The 19,551-nt window shown below is 34.4% G+C and overlaps 4 protein-coding genes across 4 annotated transcripts; 1 reads left to right on the forward strand and 3 right to left on the reverse strand.

Moving 5' to 3' along the window:
• Positions 1-57: 57 nt before the first annotated feature.
• Positions 58-13,923, forward strand: LOC116770029 (ATP-dependent helicase brm). The gene is made up of 29 exons (XM_032661366.2): positions 58-808; positions 3,019-3,536; positions 3,612-3,758; positions 3,982-4,132; positions 4,958-5,041; positions 5,367-5,467; positions 5,559-5,697; positions 5,966-6,155; positions 6,470-6,608; positions 7,023-7,197; positions 7,342-7,449; positions 7,776-7,896; positions 8,171-8,294; positions 8,417-8,498; positions 8,572-8,729; positions 9,094-9,271; positions 9,545-9,787; positions 10,019-10,185; positions 10,426-10,614; positions 10,693-10,851; positions 10,932-11,103; positions 11,345-11,454; positions 11,532-11,652; positions 11,739-11,924; positions 12,100-12,296; positions 12,554-12,682; positions 12,783-12,909; positions 12,981-13,161; positions 13,255-13,923. The coding sequence occupies exons 1-29, from the start codon at positions 338-340 to the stop codon at positions 13,392-13,394; spliced, it is 5,007 nt and encodes a 1,668-aa protein (XP_032517257.1). The 5' UTR covers positions 58-337; the 3' UTR covers positions 13,395-13,923.
• LOC133320074 (zinc carboxypeptidase-like) lies at positions 753-2,973 on the reverse strand. The gene is made up of 6 exons (XM_061526834.1): positions 2,637-2,973; positions 2,159-2,546; positions 1,973-2,084; positions 1,391-1,584; positions 1,239-1,323; positions 753-1,164 (listed from the first exon to the last, which is right to left on the reverse strand). The coding sequence occupies exons 1-6, from the start codon at positions 2,909-2,911 to the stop codon at positions 875-877; spliced, it is 1,344 nt and encodes a 447-aa protein (XP_061382818.1). The 5' UTR covers positions 2,912-2,973; the 3' UTR covers positions 753-874.
• Positions 13,918-15,532, reverse strand: LOC116768968 (zinc finger protein 43-like). Its single transcript, XM_032659907.2, has 3 exons — positions 15,012-15,532; positions 14,260-14,905; positions 13,918-14,191 (listed from the first exon to the last, which is right to left on the reverse strand). Exons 1-3 carry the CDS (start codon positions 15,400-15,402, stop codon positions 13,954-13,956), a joined length of 1,275 nt encoding a protein of 424 aa, XP_032515798.2. The 5' UTR covers positions 15,403-15,532; the 3' UTR covers positions 13,918-13,953.
• Positions 15,533-16,171: 639 nt separating this feature from the next.
• Positions 16,172-19,398, reverse strand: LOC116767002 (large ribosomal subunit protein uL18). Its single transcript, XM_032657148.2, has 7 exons — positions 19,264-19,398; positions 18,665-18,778; positions 18,449-18,598; positions 18,099-18,259; positions 17,756-17,914; positions 16,624-16,741; positions 16,172-16,391 (listed from the first exon to the last, which is right to left on the reverse strand). The coding sequence occupies exons 1-7, from the start codon at positions 19,264-19,266 to the stop codon at positions 16,203-16,205; spliced, it is 894 nt and encodes a 297-aa protein (XP_032513039.1). The 5' UTR covers positions 19,267-19,398; the 3' UTR covers positions 16,172-16,202.
• Positions 19,399-19,551: the final 153 nt, after the last annotated feature.

Below are 19,551 nucleotides of genomic sequence, written 5' to 3' on the forward strand. Positions count from 1 at the left end.
AATAAATAAGTAATTTGAAAAATAACCCTTACAGTTTTTTTATTCTGTGGATACTAGCAATCGCATAGACTAGCGACTGCGCGAGTTTGCATGTATAGTTTTACGGTACCATTTTAGTATCCGATTGATTTCTTTAATTTTGATATGTATATTCAGTGCATATTATGTATGTGAAAGGTTCATAGTTAATAAAACTTGTAAAATAAATGAATAGTTCTTGATAATTATGTAAAGTGCAATAAAAAGACGTTTGGGGAATGCGAATGCGTTCCGCCATACTAAAAAGTTTGATTGTGTTTTATGATTAGAATTTCCGTCATCGTCATTTCGTATTAAGATGGCGAGTCCTTCACCGCAAAGTAGTCCTATGCCACCGCCACAAGCTCCAAGCCCAATGGGGCCACCAACTCAGAGCCCCGCTCCACCGCAGTCTCCACATAGTCCATATAATCAGCAGCATGTTAATGGACCGCCACCTTCAGCTCATCCTCCCGGATCAGGCCCACCTCCAATGCAAAATCATATGCCTCCCGGCCCGCCACATACTATCGCGTCCAATACTAATGGACCTCCAAGTGTGGTGCAACATCCTGGCATGCCACCAAGCGGACATCAAATACCACCACATATGGTAGGACCACACATGTCTGGTCCTCCAGGGCATCCAATGAGTGCTTCTGGGTCTCATCCACCTGGTCCAAATGGACATTCCAATATGCCAAGTAACCCGCAACACCCAAACATGCCTGGACAAGGCCCTCCTCATGGTTATATGCAACATCAAATTGGACATATGCCCCCTAACCAGGTTAGTGCATTATCAATTCCTATTTAAAAGTAGTCTAAAGTTGTTACAAATCTAATAATATTTCATTTAATATTGACTGAAATTTAGTAAAACACATATTTGTAAAAAAATTAAAGAAAGATTCTGTACTTGATGATGTCTGAATAACTCTGAATCAATGCCATTGAAGAGCGGTCCATACATTTGTTTTGAAATGGTGAGCGATTCATATAAAATGGTATAGAATTCTTTGCTAAGTGGTAAAATCTGGTAGGGCATAGGTAGAATGGTAGTGATATCTTCTAAGTACATTGTAAAAACCAATGGGGTGTTCAATGACCTCTTTACCCAGTCTGCCATATTACCAGAAAAGTTATCTAGAATAATTAACATTGCTATTACAATAGTGATAAATTATTAAATTCATCTGTTATAAAAACTCTTTACTAACAAAAGTAACTCCCGGTTGTATCACAATAAAGGGTACCATTGTGCTTTTCATAGACTCTAGTACTAGCCAATTTCATTATTTCCATCTACAATTTTAAATACATATTAAGTATGTACCTTACTAATGGAATTTTACAAGTATGTATTACTTACAATAATATCATGGTTATTAGCCTTTTTTGTATGTTTCGCATATGGAAGCGTTATATATCTTCCAAAACCTCTTAGATCAATAAATGCTAGCATTTTAAGTGCAACACTATTGAGAACATATGATAATGTCTGAGTTTCTTCCTCCGACAAGGATTTATGCCCCATATATACTGAGTGACATTCTTCATCAAACACTTAAACAAAGGCCATTAAAAATTTAATGTTTCTTTTATATTAATATTGTAATATAAATTATGTATAAGAGAGACTAATAAGAATAAAAACTTCACGATAAAATAAACAAAATAGTAATAAAATAAAACAATAATATTGTGTTAAATAACATTATGGTCTTAAACTAGATTTTTTGTTACATGTGATTATTGACTACTATTTCATCTTAAGCGGTTACTACCTTCAAACAAAGTTAAAACGTAACCTCATAACCATGTATATGGAACTGTGTTAAGACATTTACTATATTTATGTATAAATTCATAGTAATGTTAGTCTAAAAATTCTTTATAAATAATTAAAGTTGAAAATATCAATATTAATAATAGTGGAATATAAAATACTTACTCTTTGTAGTTTTTTGTAAGAACCAATTTCTATCAATATTAACACCTATGGCAACCGATCCATTGCAAAATTTTTGTTGCTTAATTTGTCTATTTTTAGACCACAACCTATTCTAAATCATTAACTGTTGTCAATAAAATGAATCAGTTCTCAAATTAAAGTACTAAATAAAAAAAATATTCCTACCTTTTCTCGACTGTAAACAAATCCATCTGGATTTAATACGGGCAGAAGATAAAAATCATATAAATCAAGTAGATCACTTAAATCACTTGTGCTGTCTAATAGTTCATGCATAACATTCAGAATAATAGCCGATGATAACCAATCTTTGCCGTCCTCTCCGCCCACTATAAAAGCAATAGGTCTCTTTGGCCCTTTACTTATCTTCAGTATAAATATGTCCCGGCTTTCATATGTTTTCCCTATAACGATTTTATCAAATGTTATATCGTCTTTATCAAAGTTTCTGTCATTATAAGCATCGACCCAGCTTTGGATACCCGTCCAATCATAGAAAGCATTTGTAATATTAGTTTCTAATTCTGTTGTTCCAGTAAAGGCCAACTGTTCTCTGTAATAATAATTTATGTCAATTAATTATGTACTTCCAATAAGATGATATTAGGACATTTATTTTATCATTGATTATGATATTATGTACTTTGTTATATATGTTACACATATAAACTGTATGTCAAACATTCTTAGTTTGTATTCAAACATCTTAGATAAATCCTGTCTGACTATAACATCCATGGGTATAGCGGCTTCATTCGATACACCGTTCATGAATACGATGGCAGTTTTTTTTATATGTAGATAATACAGAACTTCCCTTTCATGGGGGTTAAATGCTGTTACCTCATACAATATATATTGCGCATTAGTAAATACAATTAAAATAATGCCATATGTTAGATATGAAGTCAATTTCATTTTTACTGACGAAAATTCAGGATGGTTGTCACAAATCACTATGATTTACTTGTCAAATTTAAATTAAGATAATGTTAGTGTGATTTTAAAATTGATATTTAATTTAGGGTTCCATGGCAATTGGGGGTGGTCCACCACCACCTGGTAATGGGCCTCAAGGTCCCCCAGGTCCATCAGGAGTACCACTGCCCCTTGGTGGACCTCCGCCGCATGGGGTACATCCACAGGGTATGCCCCCTATGCCACCACACCATATGATGTCGTCTCAAGGTGGATACTCACATACGTCTTCGCCGGGTGCTCCAACACCACCCGGTGCTCCATCCGGCCAGACACCTCCAGGAGGACCACAGCAGCCTCCCACCGCACAAACCCCTCCTCATGGGTCTGCACCACCTCCGACCTCATCAGCCAATGGTGCACCATCGTCCTCCCCAATGCAAGCCTCCCTAGCTGCCTCGGGTCCGGACAATCTAAATGCTCTACAGCGTGCTATTGATTCCATGGAAGAGAAAGGCTTGCAAGAGGATCCGCGGTATTCACAATTGTTAGCCATTAGAGCTCGTTCAAACTCCCAGGATCCAAGCAAAGGACTGTTTTCAAACACCCAGCTGAGTCAGTTGAAGTGAGTTAATAGCGAGGCATTATGATATTTACTTAATTATACTTAACATAAAATAATTTCGGTTGTTTTTTGTAGGGCTCAAATAGCAGCATACAGAAACTTGGCTCGCAACCAGCCCATCACACAACAGATTGCAATGATGGCAGCCGGCAAACGTACTGGAGACTCTCCACCAGAGTGTCCTACACCACCAGCACAGCCGCCCTCACCATACAGCCAAGGGTATACCTTGATTAGTTATACACATTCAAATATTTTATCAGAAAAATCTTTTCTATTGATTGCGCATGTTTTAAAATGTCACATATTATAAGACTACATATTTATTTTTCTTGAGAAGCTAGTAATCGACATTTATATGAAACAATCGTTATCAAACTTTCTCTTAATTTCAACCATTGAATTACCAGTATACAAGTAACAACGTAAAGTAATATTTATCCAGACTAAGCCAAGGCGGCTCCCAGAGCGGCGCGGGTGGGAAGGGAACAGCGGGAGATGCGGCCCGAGGCGGCGGAGGAGCTCCGCCTACACCACTACCAATGACGGGACAGATGGCGCCACCGACACAACCAACACCACCCTTGGTCAATCCGGTAAAAACACTAGGAGATGCACCTTCGCATTCCCTTCTAGCTTCGCTTGAAAAAATAAGCTCTCGAAGCAAGTAGAGTGAAGCGAGCTGAGCGTTTCCGTACCGAATCTTTTTCTTTCGAAATGGCTTCCGTTTTCCGGCCTTTAAAATTTAATTGGTGGTGTAATATAATCCTTTTTTTGGTATAAAAGCCATCCTAGATAACTGCGCTGTCAAACAAAATAAACCTCGACTTGATTGGACATTCGGTTGCGGAGATCATCTCCGTGGTTAAATGACCCGAGTCGCCAGTATAGCGTTCCGCGCGCTTCACTTGCTTCAGAGTACCAAATCAAGACGTTAAAATTTTTTATACGGGCATTTTTGTAACATAACTAATGTAGAATTTTCAATCCTAAAAAAAATTTCATCTTGTATTTTAGAAAGAGACAGTTTCTGTTTCTTTGAATGTTTGGATTACAAAATTGAAAGCATTATTTTATATAAATAAAGACTGATTCCTTCATCTCATGATGTTTGTAAAAATTATTTAGAAATTTATATAACAGTAAAAAATATTTATTTGTATTTAATGTTAATCAGACCCTATAAAGTATAAATTGTGTATTATTTTTTTATATCTTTGAAAGTTTAGACAATTTTTTTTCTCTAATGACTTTCGATGGGCTCAATGCTAATTGATCCCTACTAGCCTTTTGTAAAATATATATATATAAAGTTTTAGTTGAGTCTTATATTACTTCTATGTTCATTGCGTTTCATATACTGTACAAATAAAATAATATTCTGTGATAGTATTATAGTAATGTATTAATAAATATTCTAGCCATTGGGCCCTGCTGGTCCTATCCGTGGAACAGCTCCCCGTCCGCCCGGTCCCGGGGGACCAACGCAACAGACGCAACAACAGGTGAACTTTCTATATATAATAATAATAGTAATAAATAATATAGCCTTTTATTCAAATAACTTAGTTTAATGGATTCTTTAAACTTACGTAAACAACTATCAATAAATCTTAAACTTAATAAACAATTTACGCTAGTTTTTGTTGCTTGGTCATCTTTTCTAGTTATGTAAATAAAAATACTAAATAAAGTTTACATTAGTATATTTATGTGTATGAGTAGGTATATTTTACATTCTTTTTTTTTTGCTCATAAATCTAGTTAGAAACATATTTTTTTCATTTTATTCCCTATAACCTTAATCTAATTTTCCCCTAATATTTTCAGCCAGGGGTCCCGACTCCGGGAGCAAAACAAAATCGTATAACAGCAATACCTAAGCCGGTCGGCATTGATCCACTACAAATACTCAACGAAAGAGAAAATAGGTAAAATTAAAATATTTATAAACAAAGTAATAGTCTTTGTTCAATATTTCACGAATATGTATTTCTATTTAACAATCTATTGCCTTTACAGAATTGCTGCCCGTATCGCTCACCGTATGGAGGTATTATCAAATTTGCCTGCGAACATATCTGAGGATCTTCGTTTACAAGCACAGATAGAACTACGGGCTCTTAGGGTGCTCAACTTCCAGAAGCAGCTGCGTGCAGAGGTAAGTAGTGCGTTTTAACCATAACGGTAGAAATAAATTCGTTGGGTTTAATGTTTGAGTTAAATAATAAATTTAGTAATAAACATTTTTATATTTCACTATTTATGATTTAAAAATTCAAGTTAACCAAATTGAAATAATAAAGTATATTTTGATAATTATGACTACATGGCTGTTAAGAAACTAAGAGAGGTTAAGATATTATTCTACAAATACACCGTGTGACAAAGACTAAATGAGATTAATCAAGAAAATCAATACAATTCAGATATTAGGACAAGTCCGTCGCGACACCACACTAGAAACCGCTGTGAACATTAAGGCGTACAAACGTACTAAGCGGCAAGGACTACGTGAGGCTCGAGCTACGGAGAAACTCGAGAAGCAACAGAAATTGGAAGCTGAGAGGAAGCGGAGGCAGAAGCACCAAGAGTTCCTACAGACGGTCTTACAACATGGTAACTACATTTCCTATTGTTTTTCATCATGACGTCGTCTGTTAAAAAATATTAATTTACATATTATATAATTCTCGTCTGCCCGTGATCTTAGTAGCTGAAGGGAAAGAAAACGTCGAAACGTCGGAATTAAGGAATCACAAAATTATAAAAAACGCGTATCACCCGATACCGCTTATATTCATTATATAATTTTGTTCGTTAACATTCTTTCACGTGTTTTTAATTAAAAAATAAATATAATATAATACAACTCGATGTTTTAAATCGATGTTTTATATTTTATTGACACTATTGTATAATACAAATTACAGCGAAGGACTTCAAAGAGTATCACCGCAACAACATCGCTAAGCTGTCGAGACTGAACAAGGCGATCATGACTCACCACGCCAACGCTGAGAAGGAACAGAAGAAGGAACAGGAGCGTATAGAGAAGGAGCGCATGAGACGGTATTCATTATTATTGACTTTTATTAAATCACATTATCATACTTATATTACGATTTTTGGTAAAAGTTTACTTACACATATCATATCATATATTACATACTGAAGTGTATGATTAATTTGAAGTTTATATGGAGATATTTTCTTTATATGGCTGCATGAAGTTAAAACCATTTATATTATTCCCTTTGTTATATTTTATTGAAAAAGATAGTTCAAAAATTGTGTTATAAACAGTATGATTGATATGAGTAAGTGAAATTTTTAGTGATGGTTTCATTAAAAATGTTCATTAATTTTCATATAATGTTTGTAAGTTGTTGGAATTTCAACAGGAGAATATTTAAACTGAGTTCTATGAGTTGCATTTGTTGAATAAAATGTCCCATATTAATTATAAATGGTCCTCGTTTATAGTTTGATGGCTGAAGATGAAGAGGGCTATAGGAAGCTTATTGATCAGAAGAAAGACAAGCGTCTGGCTTTCCTTCTATCGCAGACGGACGAGTACATCGCCAGCCTCACTGAAATGGTGAAACAACACAAACAGGAACAGAGAAAGAAGCAACAAGAGGAAGAGAAACGCAAGAGAGTTAGTTCTATTGAATATTATTCGTTTTCCAGATATCAATACACGAAAGGATCAGTTACATTAAATAAATTATCTAAATAGTAATCTTGTACCATATTTATATAACCATAAGGTGTACTAACGTATAATCTGTTTTTGTTCTAGAAATCACGCAAGAAGAAGGTCTTGGAAGGTGGGGAGATAGATGCCTTGGATGATAGCTCACAGACATCTGACTCACGAGTCAGTGTTATGGATCCTAAGAGTGGAGAGGTACACACCCTTATCTTGTAATAACGAATTATAATTTCATACAGACTTGGCTTACAAGTTAATGAATTAATAAGTTGTGGCAACTGGAACTCTTTCTCTTATTCCGACACTTAAATTCTATGTTTGTGTATGATATATATACAGTGTTGTTGTTCTTTAAAACAAAGTTCTTTGCTACTAATGTCATAAACCACTTAGCATCAAACTATTTTCATATAGAAATTACAATGATATCTTGAAACTTCACTTTGTAATATTTCAAGTGTATTCTTGTTTAGTTCATCAGTTTGTTATTTATATATAACTTACATATATGTATGTGATAGGTGCTGAAAGGGGAAGAAGCACCGTTGCTGTCTCAGTTAAAGGACTGGATGGAGACGCACCCGGGCTGGGAAGTACTATCAGACTCCGACGATTCAGGAGATGACAGCCAAGACGAATATGGTATATATATTATTTTGTATACTACGTATTGGCAGACCCTGGCTAATGCTGGGATAATTGCCAGGAAGAAGAAGAAGATACTACGTACTACCATTCATATACATATCTTTAATATGTCACTTCTCAATTATAACATTATGGTTTAAATTTCTTTAAGATCCCACTGTAGATAGATCCCACTATTGAATGACAAAAGTAATGTTTTTAATGTTATACATGTATTTAGTAGAAATGTGTTCATGTTTTTAATATTGCTTCAATGCTGTATTTGTAGGTCGAAAGGGAGGTCACAAGGCTGAAAACAAAGAAAAGAGTGAGGAAGAAAAGAATCGCGAGTTGATTAAGAAGGCTAAAGTTGAGGACGACGAATATAAGACTGAGGAACAGACGTACTACAGGTGTGTTAAATATACTTATTATATATTAAAATAGTAAATTAACATACATTTTATTTTAATGACAATACAATCAGAGGTTTTTTCCTGTAAATTTATTTTATACCTATAATAAAACTTTGCAGCATCGCTCACACTGTCCACGAGTCCGTCACAGAACAAGCTAGTATACTTGTGAATGGAAATCTAAAGGAATATCAAATTAAGGTATGAAAAGAGCAACCGTTAATTATAAATATACACTTATTGTTGTAGTACTACAAGGGTTTTGCATTTCCAGGGTCTCGAATGGCTGGTTTCTCTATTTAATAACAATCTCAATGGCATTTTGGCGGACGAAATGGGTCTGGGAAAGACTATACAGACTATAGCGTTGGTTACTTACCTTATGGAGAAGAAAAAAGTCAATGGACCATTCCTTATCATTGTACCGCTAAGGTAAGGTACTATGATAAACATAGTGGGTAACCTCCTACATTTTTATATACAAAGAATAACTATGAAGTGAACTAAACAATATATCACTCTTTATGGGTGTGTTAGTTATCGCTAAAATTAACTTTAAAAGTATCATAAAAATAAATTAATAACAATTAAATTTTTTCTTTGACTCATAATAGTTTGAAGTCTCATAATAGTCTGAAGTCTGAAGTTTATTATAGCTCTCATTAAGTTATATCACATTTAGAATATACATAATATGTATAACATACATAGTCGTTAATAAAGTAATAATGTATACATGTGTATGCTGAAATGATAATAAATAAGACGTATATTAACAAAATTTCTGTTTTTCTAGTACACTTTCAAATTGGGTGCTGGAGTTTGAGAAGTGGGCGCCAACCGTTCAAGTGGTATCATATAAAGGGTCGCCTCAATCGCGACGCCTCTCGCAGAGTCAGCTGAGAGCTTCCAAGTTCAACGTCCTCCTCACTACTTACGAATATGTCATCAAGGATAAGAGCACATTGGCCAAGGTATATTAGAATAAGCTTCCTTGAAGAAATCCATAATAATATTATAATTTCCGTTACTACGAAATATACGCGTATTTTTTTTTATTAAATTTTTTCAATTACTTTTCAACAACTGTGATCACAGTGTAAAAATTCGGTTAGGAAATCTTAAAACCATAGTTTTATTTTCTTATTTGGATTATTTTCCTTAATTTTCTCTTACATATTAACTTTTATACAGTAAATAGAACAAATAATTATAATTAACACGAGACCTTGTAAACTTTATTCCAGATACACTGGAAGTACATGATCATCGACGAGGGTCACCGTATGAAGAACCACCACTGTAAGTTGACCCAGGTGTTGAACACGCATTACGTAGCGCCGCACCGTCTGCTGTTAACTGGTACCCCGCTGCAGAACAAACTTCCTGAACTGTGGGCGTTACTCAACTTCCTGCTTCCCTCTATATTCAAGAGCTGCTCCACTTTCGAGCAATGGTTCAACGCACCGTTCGCTACAACGGGAGAAAAGGTATTGTAGGAAACATTCTTTTGCTTTTATTTCCCTGGATGATTCTCTAGTTTTATTACGTTTCTCTTTTAGTAATGTTATGTGTAATTTAATATTTCAGTTATGCATAGACTAAATACATATTTCCTGCCATAAATTTCTCTCTGATGAACATATTCCATAACAATCCATAGATAATAATAATAGTCCATAGATGACATATGACTCATATGTAAATGTTTAAATCCCCAGGTTGAACTGAATGAAGAAGAAACAATACTTATCATCCGTCGTTTGCACAAAGTGTTGCGGCCGTTCTTGTTGCGACGTCTCAAAAAGGAGGTGGAGAGCCAGCTACCTGATAAAGTGGAATACATCATTAAGTGTGAGATGAGTGGCCTCCAGAGAGTACTCTACAAGTAAGTTGTAGACTGGAAATTTCTAGATAAGTTTTGATTTTTAAAATAATGGAAAAATTAAGAGCCCAAAAATTATTTCTTGAGTAAAATGAAAAGGCATTTAAACTTTGACATTTCTAATTCTTGCAGATTTTTTTTTTCTATTATTATAATTGATCAAATAATTATGCTCTATGATTATATCACTTCAAAACGAATAAAGCTATCTCAAATGTACTGATACTTGACAAAAATTTTCAGACACATGCAGTCGAAGGGCGTGCTACTGACTGACGGCTCTGAGAAGGGAAACAAGGGCAAGGGCGGGGCGAAGGCTCTCATGAACACCATCGTACAACTACGAAAACTATGTAACCATCCCTTCATGTTCCAACATATCGAGGAGAAGTTCTGCGACCACATCGGTACTGGTGGAGGAATTGTCACAGGGTAAACATATAGTTAATCTAAAAAATAACATATTTTTATACAAATAATTATTAATATATAATATACATATATCCGCAGACCCGATCTGTACCGTGTTTCTGGTAAATTTGAACTCCTGGATCGCATCTTGCCTAAGCTGAAACAAACCGGTCATAGGGTGCTAGTGTTCTGTCAAATGACCCAATGCATGACCATCATCGAAGATTACCTGTCTTGGAGGGGATTCCAGTATCTGAGGTGGGTGCTGTAGAGGCTTTATGTATTATATTACGATTTTATATAGTTTAGAATACGTTCTATGTATCCTTGTTATTTAGGTTGGACGGTATGACGAAAGCCGAGGATCGTGGGGAACTGCTGAAGAAGTTCAACGACGTGGGCTCTGATTACTTTATCTTCTTGTTGTCGACTCGTGCTGGAGGTCTGGGCCTCAACCTGCAGAGCGCTGATACTGTTATCATCTTTGACTCTGATTGGAATCCCCATCAGGTATGTGAAAGTTTATAACTTATTTACGCCTTTACTGACCTTGTGACGTGTTATTATTAAATATCATAACATTAAGAGTATAGTTACATATCTATGTGTTTTCTATAGTACATAAACTTTAATTATTTGCATGTATAAAATATAATGATCAGAAACTGTACATCACTTTGATGTTATTAAAGTTGTATAAAATTATTCATTAATTTATATAAATGTCGTTATTTCAATAAATTTGGTGTAGGATCTACAAGCACAAGATCGAGCACATCGTATAGGACAGCGAAACGAAGTGCGCGTTCTACGTCTCATGACGGTGAACTCTGTTGAAGAAAGAATTTTAGCAGCTGCCAGGTGGGTACAGAAAGAAATATACCTCGAAGAAATTGTTTAATATAATATTACGGTTAAAATATATTATTAATTTGTAGATACAAACTGAATATGGACGAGAAGGTTATTCAAGCTGGTATGTTCGATCAGAAGTCCACCGGATCTGAGCGACAACAGTTCCTGCAGAGCATACTACATCAAGACGGAGATGATGAAGAGGTCGGCTGTTTATGATATATGAGTTGATGACTGAAACGTGATTGAAAGACCTTAATTGCTAATAATTACTGATAACTGTTGTATAGGAGGAGAACGAAGTGCCAGACGACGACTTGATCAATGAAATGATAGCACGCTCCGAAGAAGAATTGGAGATATTCAGACGGATTGATCTCGAGCGCAAGAAGACTGAGACACAGACGCGGCTCATTGACGAATCAGAGCTGCCTGACTGGCTGGTGAAGACCGATGACGAGGTTGTGTGTAATAAGGTTAGTGATATATAGATAATGTTATGTTACTGTGACGTCACAACAATCATTCGTTACTTAAGTAGCAAGGAGGTACGTTTTTAGATATTTTTAAAATAAATAGTTTTTTTATTTAGTGAAAATCTGTTGTACGATATATATGTATTTTTAATGACCTTCTCTATGAATATTATAGGGCCAAGGTTGGAATTATCCAGACGAGGATGAGACACTCGGTCGCGGATCGAGACAGCGCAAGGAGGTCGACTACACCGACTCACTCACTGAGAAAGATCTCCTGCAGGCTATAGACGAAGATATGGACGAAGAAGACGACGACGACGATGACGATGAGGTGTTGGATAAGAAGAGGCGGCGGGGGAGGAAGCGACGGTGAGCGCTACGTACTAGATATACAACGTGCTTTATAACACATTATTGCTTCACAGAATATATACGCGTTCAGGATCCGTTTTTATTTACAATACAATGTACACGATGTAACTATTCTATCTTATGACTTCGTCTATCAAAAATTTTACAATTTATTTGGCAAAAATAACTTTAGAATAAATTGTGATATGCATATAATCAAATTTTTAGTTGCAGTCATTGATTTATAATGTTGCTAATTCTCATTTGTTCTGCAGACGGAATCAAGATGATTCTGACGAAGACGAAGTGCCGTGCACCTCGAGGAGAAAAAGCAAAACTGAACTTAATCAGCTCAAGAAACGTTTGAAGAATATTATGAAAAAAGTCATTGATTATTCTGACGAGTGAGTTCTGAACTAAACAACTAAAATATTAATTAGAGATTGTATATACAAATTCGATGTACGTGTGTTTATGTTTAAATAAAATCTTTTATTTTAATAGGAATGGCCGCGTACTATCAGAACCCTTTATGAAGCTGCCGTCTCGTCGTGAACTTCCCGATTACTATGATGTCATTAAAAAACCGCTCGACATTAAGAAGATTATGAACAGGATCGAGGATGGAAAGGTGAGAAAATTAATTCATCAATAAAAATAACAAATTCCACTTAACACTCACTGTTTTTGTCTCATTCACAGTACACTGACATATCAGACTTGGAGCGGGATTTCTTCACTCTGTGTGCAAACGCTCAAACTTACAATGAAGAACAGTCTCTTATTTACGAGGACTCTGTACGTTTACGGAACGTTTTTATAGAAATACGACGTCGCTATGACAGCGGTCAGAACTCGGACGACTCGGATGAAAACGATAAAGGTGCTTAGGATGTTTTATAACAATTACATTTAGCATAAACATGACCTCTAGTTTATATATATAGAAATATAATTTTACTAAATTGTTTCACAGACGACGACGATTCTGATGGGGAATCAAATCGGTCGGTTAAAATGAAAATCAAACTGAAGAACAAGTCGAAAAGCGCACAGTCCAGGAAAGGCAAGAAACGTAAATGTATATCTGACGACGAAGAATATGAAGATGATTAATTACTGTCACTGTGTACCGAGACTAACCAGCACATGTCACTAAAGCGCGTTGTGCTTTGCTTTTAGAATATTACATTAAGTATAACATCCTAGTGACGAACGGTTCCAAATTATATTTGATTTTTATACACTTGACATTGAACAAAACAATTTTTACTTCGTAATCTCAATCAAATCATTACTCTTTGTCAGTAAAGACTATAAAACAAGAACTAGTTATATTTAAATGTACCCATCCTGGAGATATACAAAAATATAACATAAGCTCTAATAGGTTTAATATTTTCAATTATTATATAGTTAATTTCTCATAGTAATAGGACTACTAAATAAGTTATAAAAACATGACCTTCAACTGGAATTGCTCTATAGATGCACACACTTGTTTGACTACTCCAATGAAGCATATTTTTCCTATAATTATATATATCACATGAGGTTGCAGTTTTATTAATAGACATACAATTAATTTTATATAAATGGATTGTAGAAATCATTAGCTTAAGAAAATAAAATAATATAATAGAAATGGTTGTTTTATTTTTAGAAACAAAACGAGTTAAGGTGGCTTTTCTTTTCTTGACTCCAATAATTTTAAATCTGCCCATTTATAATCAATTCCGTGGATAGTATGCATGTGTTTGTTAAGACTTGTACTGTGAGCAAACTTTTGCTTGCAAGTAGGACAGGGAAATGGTTTATCTCGGGTGTGGACCCGCATGTGACGTTGTAGGTCACCACTTGTATAAAAAGATGCCACGCATGTTATGCATTTAAACAGTTTCTCCCCGGCATGCCTGGAACATAGCATTAAATATTGTAAAAGTATTTTATAGATTTAAACAATTTAATTACAAAAACATACCTTTTTAAATGTATAATTAAATTCCTCTTGTGGCGTGTTGTATAACCACAGGCGTGACATTCGACTTTCCTTTCATCAACATGCTTTTTCTTATGATTGAATAATTCCGAGCTTGTGATGAATGTGTCACCACAGTCTTCACAATTGTAATTTCTTATATTATAATGGCGGTACATGTGGTCATTTAAAGACTGCCTGGATTTGAGTTGCTTATAACAAATTTCACAGGAGAATTGACCCAAATTATGCACATTGAGATGCTTTTTCAGTGAAAAAGCATGTTTAAACTGTTTACCACATGTTGAACAAGTGAAATATGTAGTAGTGCTGTGTGTTTTGAGATGTGCTGACAAACTGGATGATTGTGTAAAACTCTTTCCACACTTGCATTGGTATGGACGATCTCCATTGTGCCTTCTCATATGATTTACTAAAGTTTGGCTATGAGGTGTGCTGTATGGACACTCGGTACAGTAGTATCGGCGATTTGCTCCAATTCCTCTAACTGTTCTCTTGGTGTTGGTTTTGTTTGATACATTCTGAGGTTTATTTAACAATGATTCACTTTTTAATATTTTGTTAGGATATGTACAGGAATGTAATAGGTCACCAAAATCTTTTACCTCTTTACCATTGAAACCAATTTCTGAAAAAACAAATTTCCTATATGAAACATTATGATCCAAATAAAGAATTGCCGTTGTTTTAATTGCTTGTTCATGTCAAACATCCCAATTTCTCGATTTTCCTACCTGAACATTTTGGGCTGTTCTTGCAAATTGCTTCCTGTGTCTCTTTTATTACCCATGATGAATTCTGTTCTTCATTACATGAATCATTTTTATAGTTCGTGTCAGATTTTAAAAACGTCTTATAATAACTATAAAGTTTATCATCAACAGCAATACATTTTAGACGAAAGTTATAAGCTATATTTATTTCGGTAACGCACTGTTCACAAATTAATGAAGGTAAATATTTGCCTAACGTTAATTTTATTTCAAAACAGATATAAATTTTATTTAACAATTCTACATTGTTTGTTTTTTCCGACGGTGAGTGTTCTGTTTCGATTTTGTGTAAGCATATCCTGCACATGTTTAATAGATCAGTATGCACTTTACTTGTAAAACTAAAATCCATTATTTCAATGAACAAATTCAATCTAAACTTATAGCTATTTGATTGCTCTTATTAGGAACAAACTCTATATAAAACTTCGGATAGCATTCCTGAATATTTACTGTTTAACATTCGGTAATTTGACATTTAATTAAGTATTGTCATTTGTCAAAAATCGAGTTTATAATCTATGGTTTCTCATCTCATACAATTTGTTATACTTTGCATATAGACAATCCAGATAACATATCATTAAATATTATTACTTTAATTACAAAACACAACTGACTTTTCAAAGAAAATAATTAAAACAGTACGACTTCTTGGTAAATCACTTGTTTATTTCCAATTTCACAAAGTAATGCCCCATTATATCCAAAAAGGCTCTTTAAATAATCTCTCCTCCCCTCTCTTCACCACACCTCTCCCCTCCTCGATACATCACACCGCTTCACACCTCGCCCGCCGCCAACTCACCTCGTCAATACAGCTCCTCTTATTTTTTGTTACAATAGTATTTAGAGATTTCACCCTATTAAAAACTATTAATGCATGTAACCATTAGATATATTTAAAGCTCTAAGAAATAATTTTTTCCCATAACTGTAACATTATAAGTCTGTGACAGTTACATGCATTCCACTTGGAATTTCAAGTTCCTTTGAGGTATTGTTACTAAAAAATAATGTTTTCCTTTTAATCTTGCCTAAAATAAATCGATAAGAGATAAAGAAGGTAATAATGATGTGTATGAAATAAACATATATTTATGGTAAAATAATATACAGTCTTATATGCTCATTGGTATTTATTGAGAGCTCTTATGCTTCTGCCTGCAGTCTCTTGATGAAAGAAGCCTTCTTCTGCTTAATCCTGTTCTTCCTCTCAGCCAGTGTCAGCTTGCGCTTGTTCCAGCGTTTTTGTTTGGCTGGGTCTTTCTTGCTCTCCTTCTTCTTGTGTGAAGGATCCGCACGGATTAACTCATGGGCTTTCTTGTACAGGCTCTCGATCTTTAAATAAAAACAAAATAAATATATATATATAATAAGCAAATTATTCAAATGTTTTCTATTATGTATAATTTTTAAATGTTGCAATCATTTTTGTCTCTTCATATTTTTTTAAATAAGAAGCTATTATATAATTTTTGCATTTATTTAGTCCAACTTCGACACTGACATAATATTAAAATTATGCAGTAATTTGTTTGGACGTTATTATACACAGTTCAAAATTTCTTACAGCATCAGCAGACACTCCGAGCTTGATGTACTTTCCAAATTGTCTCTTGAATGAATCTTCATCTTCCTGTTCCAGATTTTTCATGTATTCTGCCACATGAAGACCAAAGATGTGAGCCCTAAAAAAATAACATAAATTAGCATTCAATAACACCAATTACCACTTAACAAAATTAAGTGGAATAGTTTTTAAATGAGGAATTGTCTTCAAGGTCGGTTTAAAAAAATTCTTGGTAAATTTCTTGTCACAACCATAGACCTTGATTTTTGGTTTTGCTCCAAAATGGCTGTTCGATGAATAGATATTCTATTTACCGAAGGATGATAGGAGCAATGGTAACTGTTATAGTTAAGATGATTTGAAGATAACTTTAAAAATAAAATGAAACTGACAAATTCTCTTTTTTATTAATAAATAATGGCTTTGCTGTTGGACAACAAAGTATAGATAGGGCACTTTATGGAAGACAGTATGTGTAATTATTTGGGGGATAGAAATATTAATGAAGAATAAACAGCTCCTTAGCCAGTAATTACTATGAAAATTATAAAACCGGAGTCAAAAGAAAATGTTTAGTTCATTTTAACTTGATACAAGAAATGATGCAGATGTTACAGCAGAAATAATATATAGTCATTGAAAAATTCATTACCAACATTGTTTCAGAAAATTCAGACTCAACAAACATGACCACAGTTGATGGGTCTAAATATACAATAACCTGAGCAAACAATCATTCAAAAAGTGAGAATAGTAATTTATGAATACAAAGACTAAAATGATGGCAGAGGTTGTTTTAGTTCATTTGAGGTATCACATTTATTAATGCTTATAATAAATATAGGCATAATAGAAGTCTCTATGAAAGAGAATGTGTAAGATTAGAATGACAAAAGATTAACAAATGACTTGAGCTGAAATATCTGATAAATGCAAGCCACACCACAGATTTAGACTGTGTGTTTAATAGGTGTGAATTTTGAATATGAAGATAGTAATATGTTCATGCATTAATAAAAAACAAAATATATTATGAATATCAGAAAATTAATGTACTATAACTTGTTTATTTGAGACAAAAAGTATAAAATTTTGAAAACATGATCAAGTAATGTGGACATCACAAAAATACCTGTGAACCTCAGCATTGAATTTCTTTGCTTCGGCATCAAATCCAGGGAATCTCTTAATGGAGTGGGGAACATTAAGGCCACCATCAACAGCACCCTTCATGGCCCCAAACACACGGGCACCGGTGGTAGTTCTTGCAAGACCAACATCCAAGTAACATCTGTAATAATATTTACAAAATTAAATTTCTCCAATCAACTTGAGCTACAGTATGAAATGAAGAGATTTTCAGTTAATTACAATGCAACATTTACACAAGTCCCATGATTTGTGCTCAGTCCGCCCGTAATATATCATCATTGTGCTACAAAATGCATATTAAATATTATAATGTTTTCACTAACCTGAATGCACCAGGACCATTGTCTACAGGTTCTACGTTGAACTCATCACCAGTCACTTCGGTGGCTCCTGCATATAAGGAGTCAAGGCCCAGCCTTTGGAGAAGACGTCTGGCTACCAAAAGACCAGTGCAGTAGGCTGCAGCATAGTTGGTCAAACCCACCTACAATTATGACTGTATTAGAAACAGAAGTTTACTGGTATATAAATTGTAGAGAGGAATTGATATCAGAATTGAACATATAGCAACATGGGGATTGCATTTGTACAGTGCTTCAGACCGCCCGTTCAAGATCATCATTTAAAATATGTTTATGGTGAGAGAGAAGTAAAAATATAGTTTTAAACCAACCTTGATACCATAACGAGGTAATTCATGTGAGTAAGCTGCGCACACAATGTGATCACCCTCAATGCGAGAGTAAGCAATCTGGCAGGTCACATCCTTGTTTGAGAGACGGACAATGATGCGGTATTTAGGAGTGTTGTATTTGTTCTTGTCCTAAAACATGTGTTAAAATTAGTAAGTGCATCTTATAATTTGAAATGTTGGTGAGAAAGTACGTACCTGAACGATTAGTCGTTTACGTGCATAATAATCAGTTTTTCCCTGGCGACGCCTCTTGAATTTAACTTGGTAACGCTTAAAGTATTGCTTGTTCTTGACCACTTTCACGAAAGCCTACAATAAGAAATATCCAGTTAAAGTAGCTTGGCAGATATACGTGCACGAGTGAATGTCTTAATAACAATATCAGAGACACTTTATAATCAAAAATATTGCTTCTGAATACAAATGGATTAAGCATTGCACATAAAACATGGCAAAACCAATCACGTTTGTATCATAGGCAACATCAGATGACGCGCATGTGTCGGTTTCTCATCATGTAGGTTATAAATTTAATTGATGTAATATTCGCTCAATACACTTGCTTCTAGAGAGTTATCGCTATATTTAATACAACGTGTATGCAGTTTTCTTAGAAAAGAGCAAATATAATAAAGAATAACAAGACAAACTTTAGATGAGTGGATGGACGTTGCGGTTATTATATCAACACTTATCCCCGAGATCTTAATAAATACAATAGAAATAACATTTTAAAAACAAATACTGTGTTGTAATAACATCACTTCGAGTATTATTTTATACACATATCTCACCATTTTAATAATAAAAGAACAATCCTACACCTCGGTTACTCCGATGACGGTAACCGAGAAAAAGGGATTCTCTTGCCAAACACAGATTAAAAATAAATTATATGACATTGACAGCAGGTCTGAAAATTAATAACTTATAGCGTACAAAGTGCTGAAAACAACAATCGCCTTAAATAATTTTTAATGTTTAATGTGAATTAACAAACGATTTTATACCACAAAAAAATATTGCTAAGACTTGGAACAGCATAGCAAAATAATCCCTTTAAACAAAGTAATTTTAATTTT

This window comes from Danaus plexippus (genome assembly GCF_018135715.1).
Source record: "Danaus plexippus chromosome 3 unlocalized genomic scaffold, MEX_DaPlex mxdp_30, whole genome shotgun sequence".
Classification (NCBI taxonomy): domain Eukaryota; kingdom Metazoa; phylum Arthropoda; class Insecta; order Lepidoptera; family Nymphalidae; genus Danaus; species Danaus plexippus.

Excerpts from the sequence above, each read along its gene's own strand:
- LOC116770029 (XM_032661366.2), top strand. The coding sequence starts at position 338 with ATGGCGAGTCCTTCACCGCAAAGTAGTCCTATGCCACCGCCACAAGCT. Across the intron at positions 4,133-4,957 it reads CACCACCCTTGGTCAATCCG|CCATTGGGCCCTGCTGGTCC; the intron begins GTAAAAACACTA and ends TAAATATTCTAG. Across the intron at positions 9,788-10,018 it reads TCGCTACAACGGGAGAAAAG|GTTGAACTGAATGAAGAAGA; the intron begins GTATTGTAGGAA and ends TTAAATCCCCAG.
- LOC133320074 (XM_061526834.1), bottom strand. The coding sequence starts at position 2,911 with ATGAAATTGACTTCATATCTAACATATGGCATTATTTTAATTGTATTT. Across the intron at positions 2,547-2,636 it reads TGTGTAACATATATAACAAA|AGAACAGTTGGCCTTTACTG; the intron begins GTACATAATATC and ends TTATTATTACAG. Across the intron at positions 1,585-1,972 it reads CTTACAAAAAACTACAAAGA|TGTTTGATGAAGAATGTCAC; the intron begins GTAAGTATTTTA and ends CCTTTGTTTAAG.
- LOC116768968 (XM_032659907.2), bottom strand. The coding sequence starts at position 15,402 with ATGGATTTTAGTTTTACAAGTAAAGTGCATACTGATCTATTAAACATG. Across the intron at positions 14,906-15,011 it reads GAACAGCCCAAAATGTTCAG|AAATTGGTTTCAATGGTAAA; the intron begins GTAGGAAAATCG and ends TTGTTTTTTCAG. Across the intron at positions 14,192-14,259 it reads TTAATTATACATTTAAAAAG|GCATGCCGGGGAGAAACTGT; the intron begins GTATGTTTTTGT and ends GCTATGTTCCAG.
- LOC116767002 (XM_032657148.2), bottom strand. Across the intron at positions 17,915-18,098 it reads AATGGTCCTGGTGCATTCAG|ATGTTACTTGGATGTTGGTC; the intron begins GTTAGTGAAAAC and ends ATATTATTACAG. Across the intron at positions 16,742-17,755 it reads TTCAATGCTGAGGTTCACAG|GGCTCACATCTTTGGTCTTC; the intron begins GTATTTTTGTGA and ends TTATTTTTTTAG.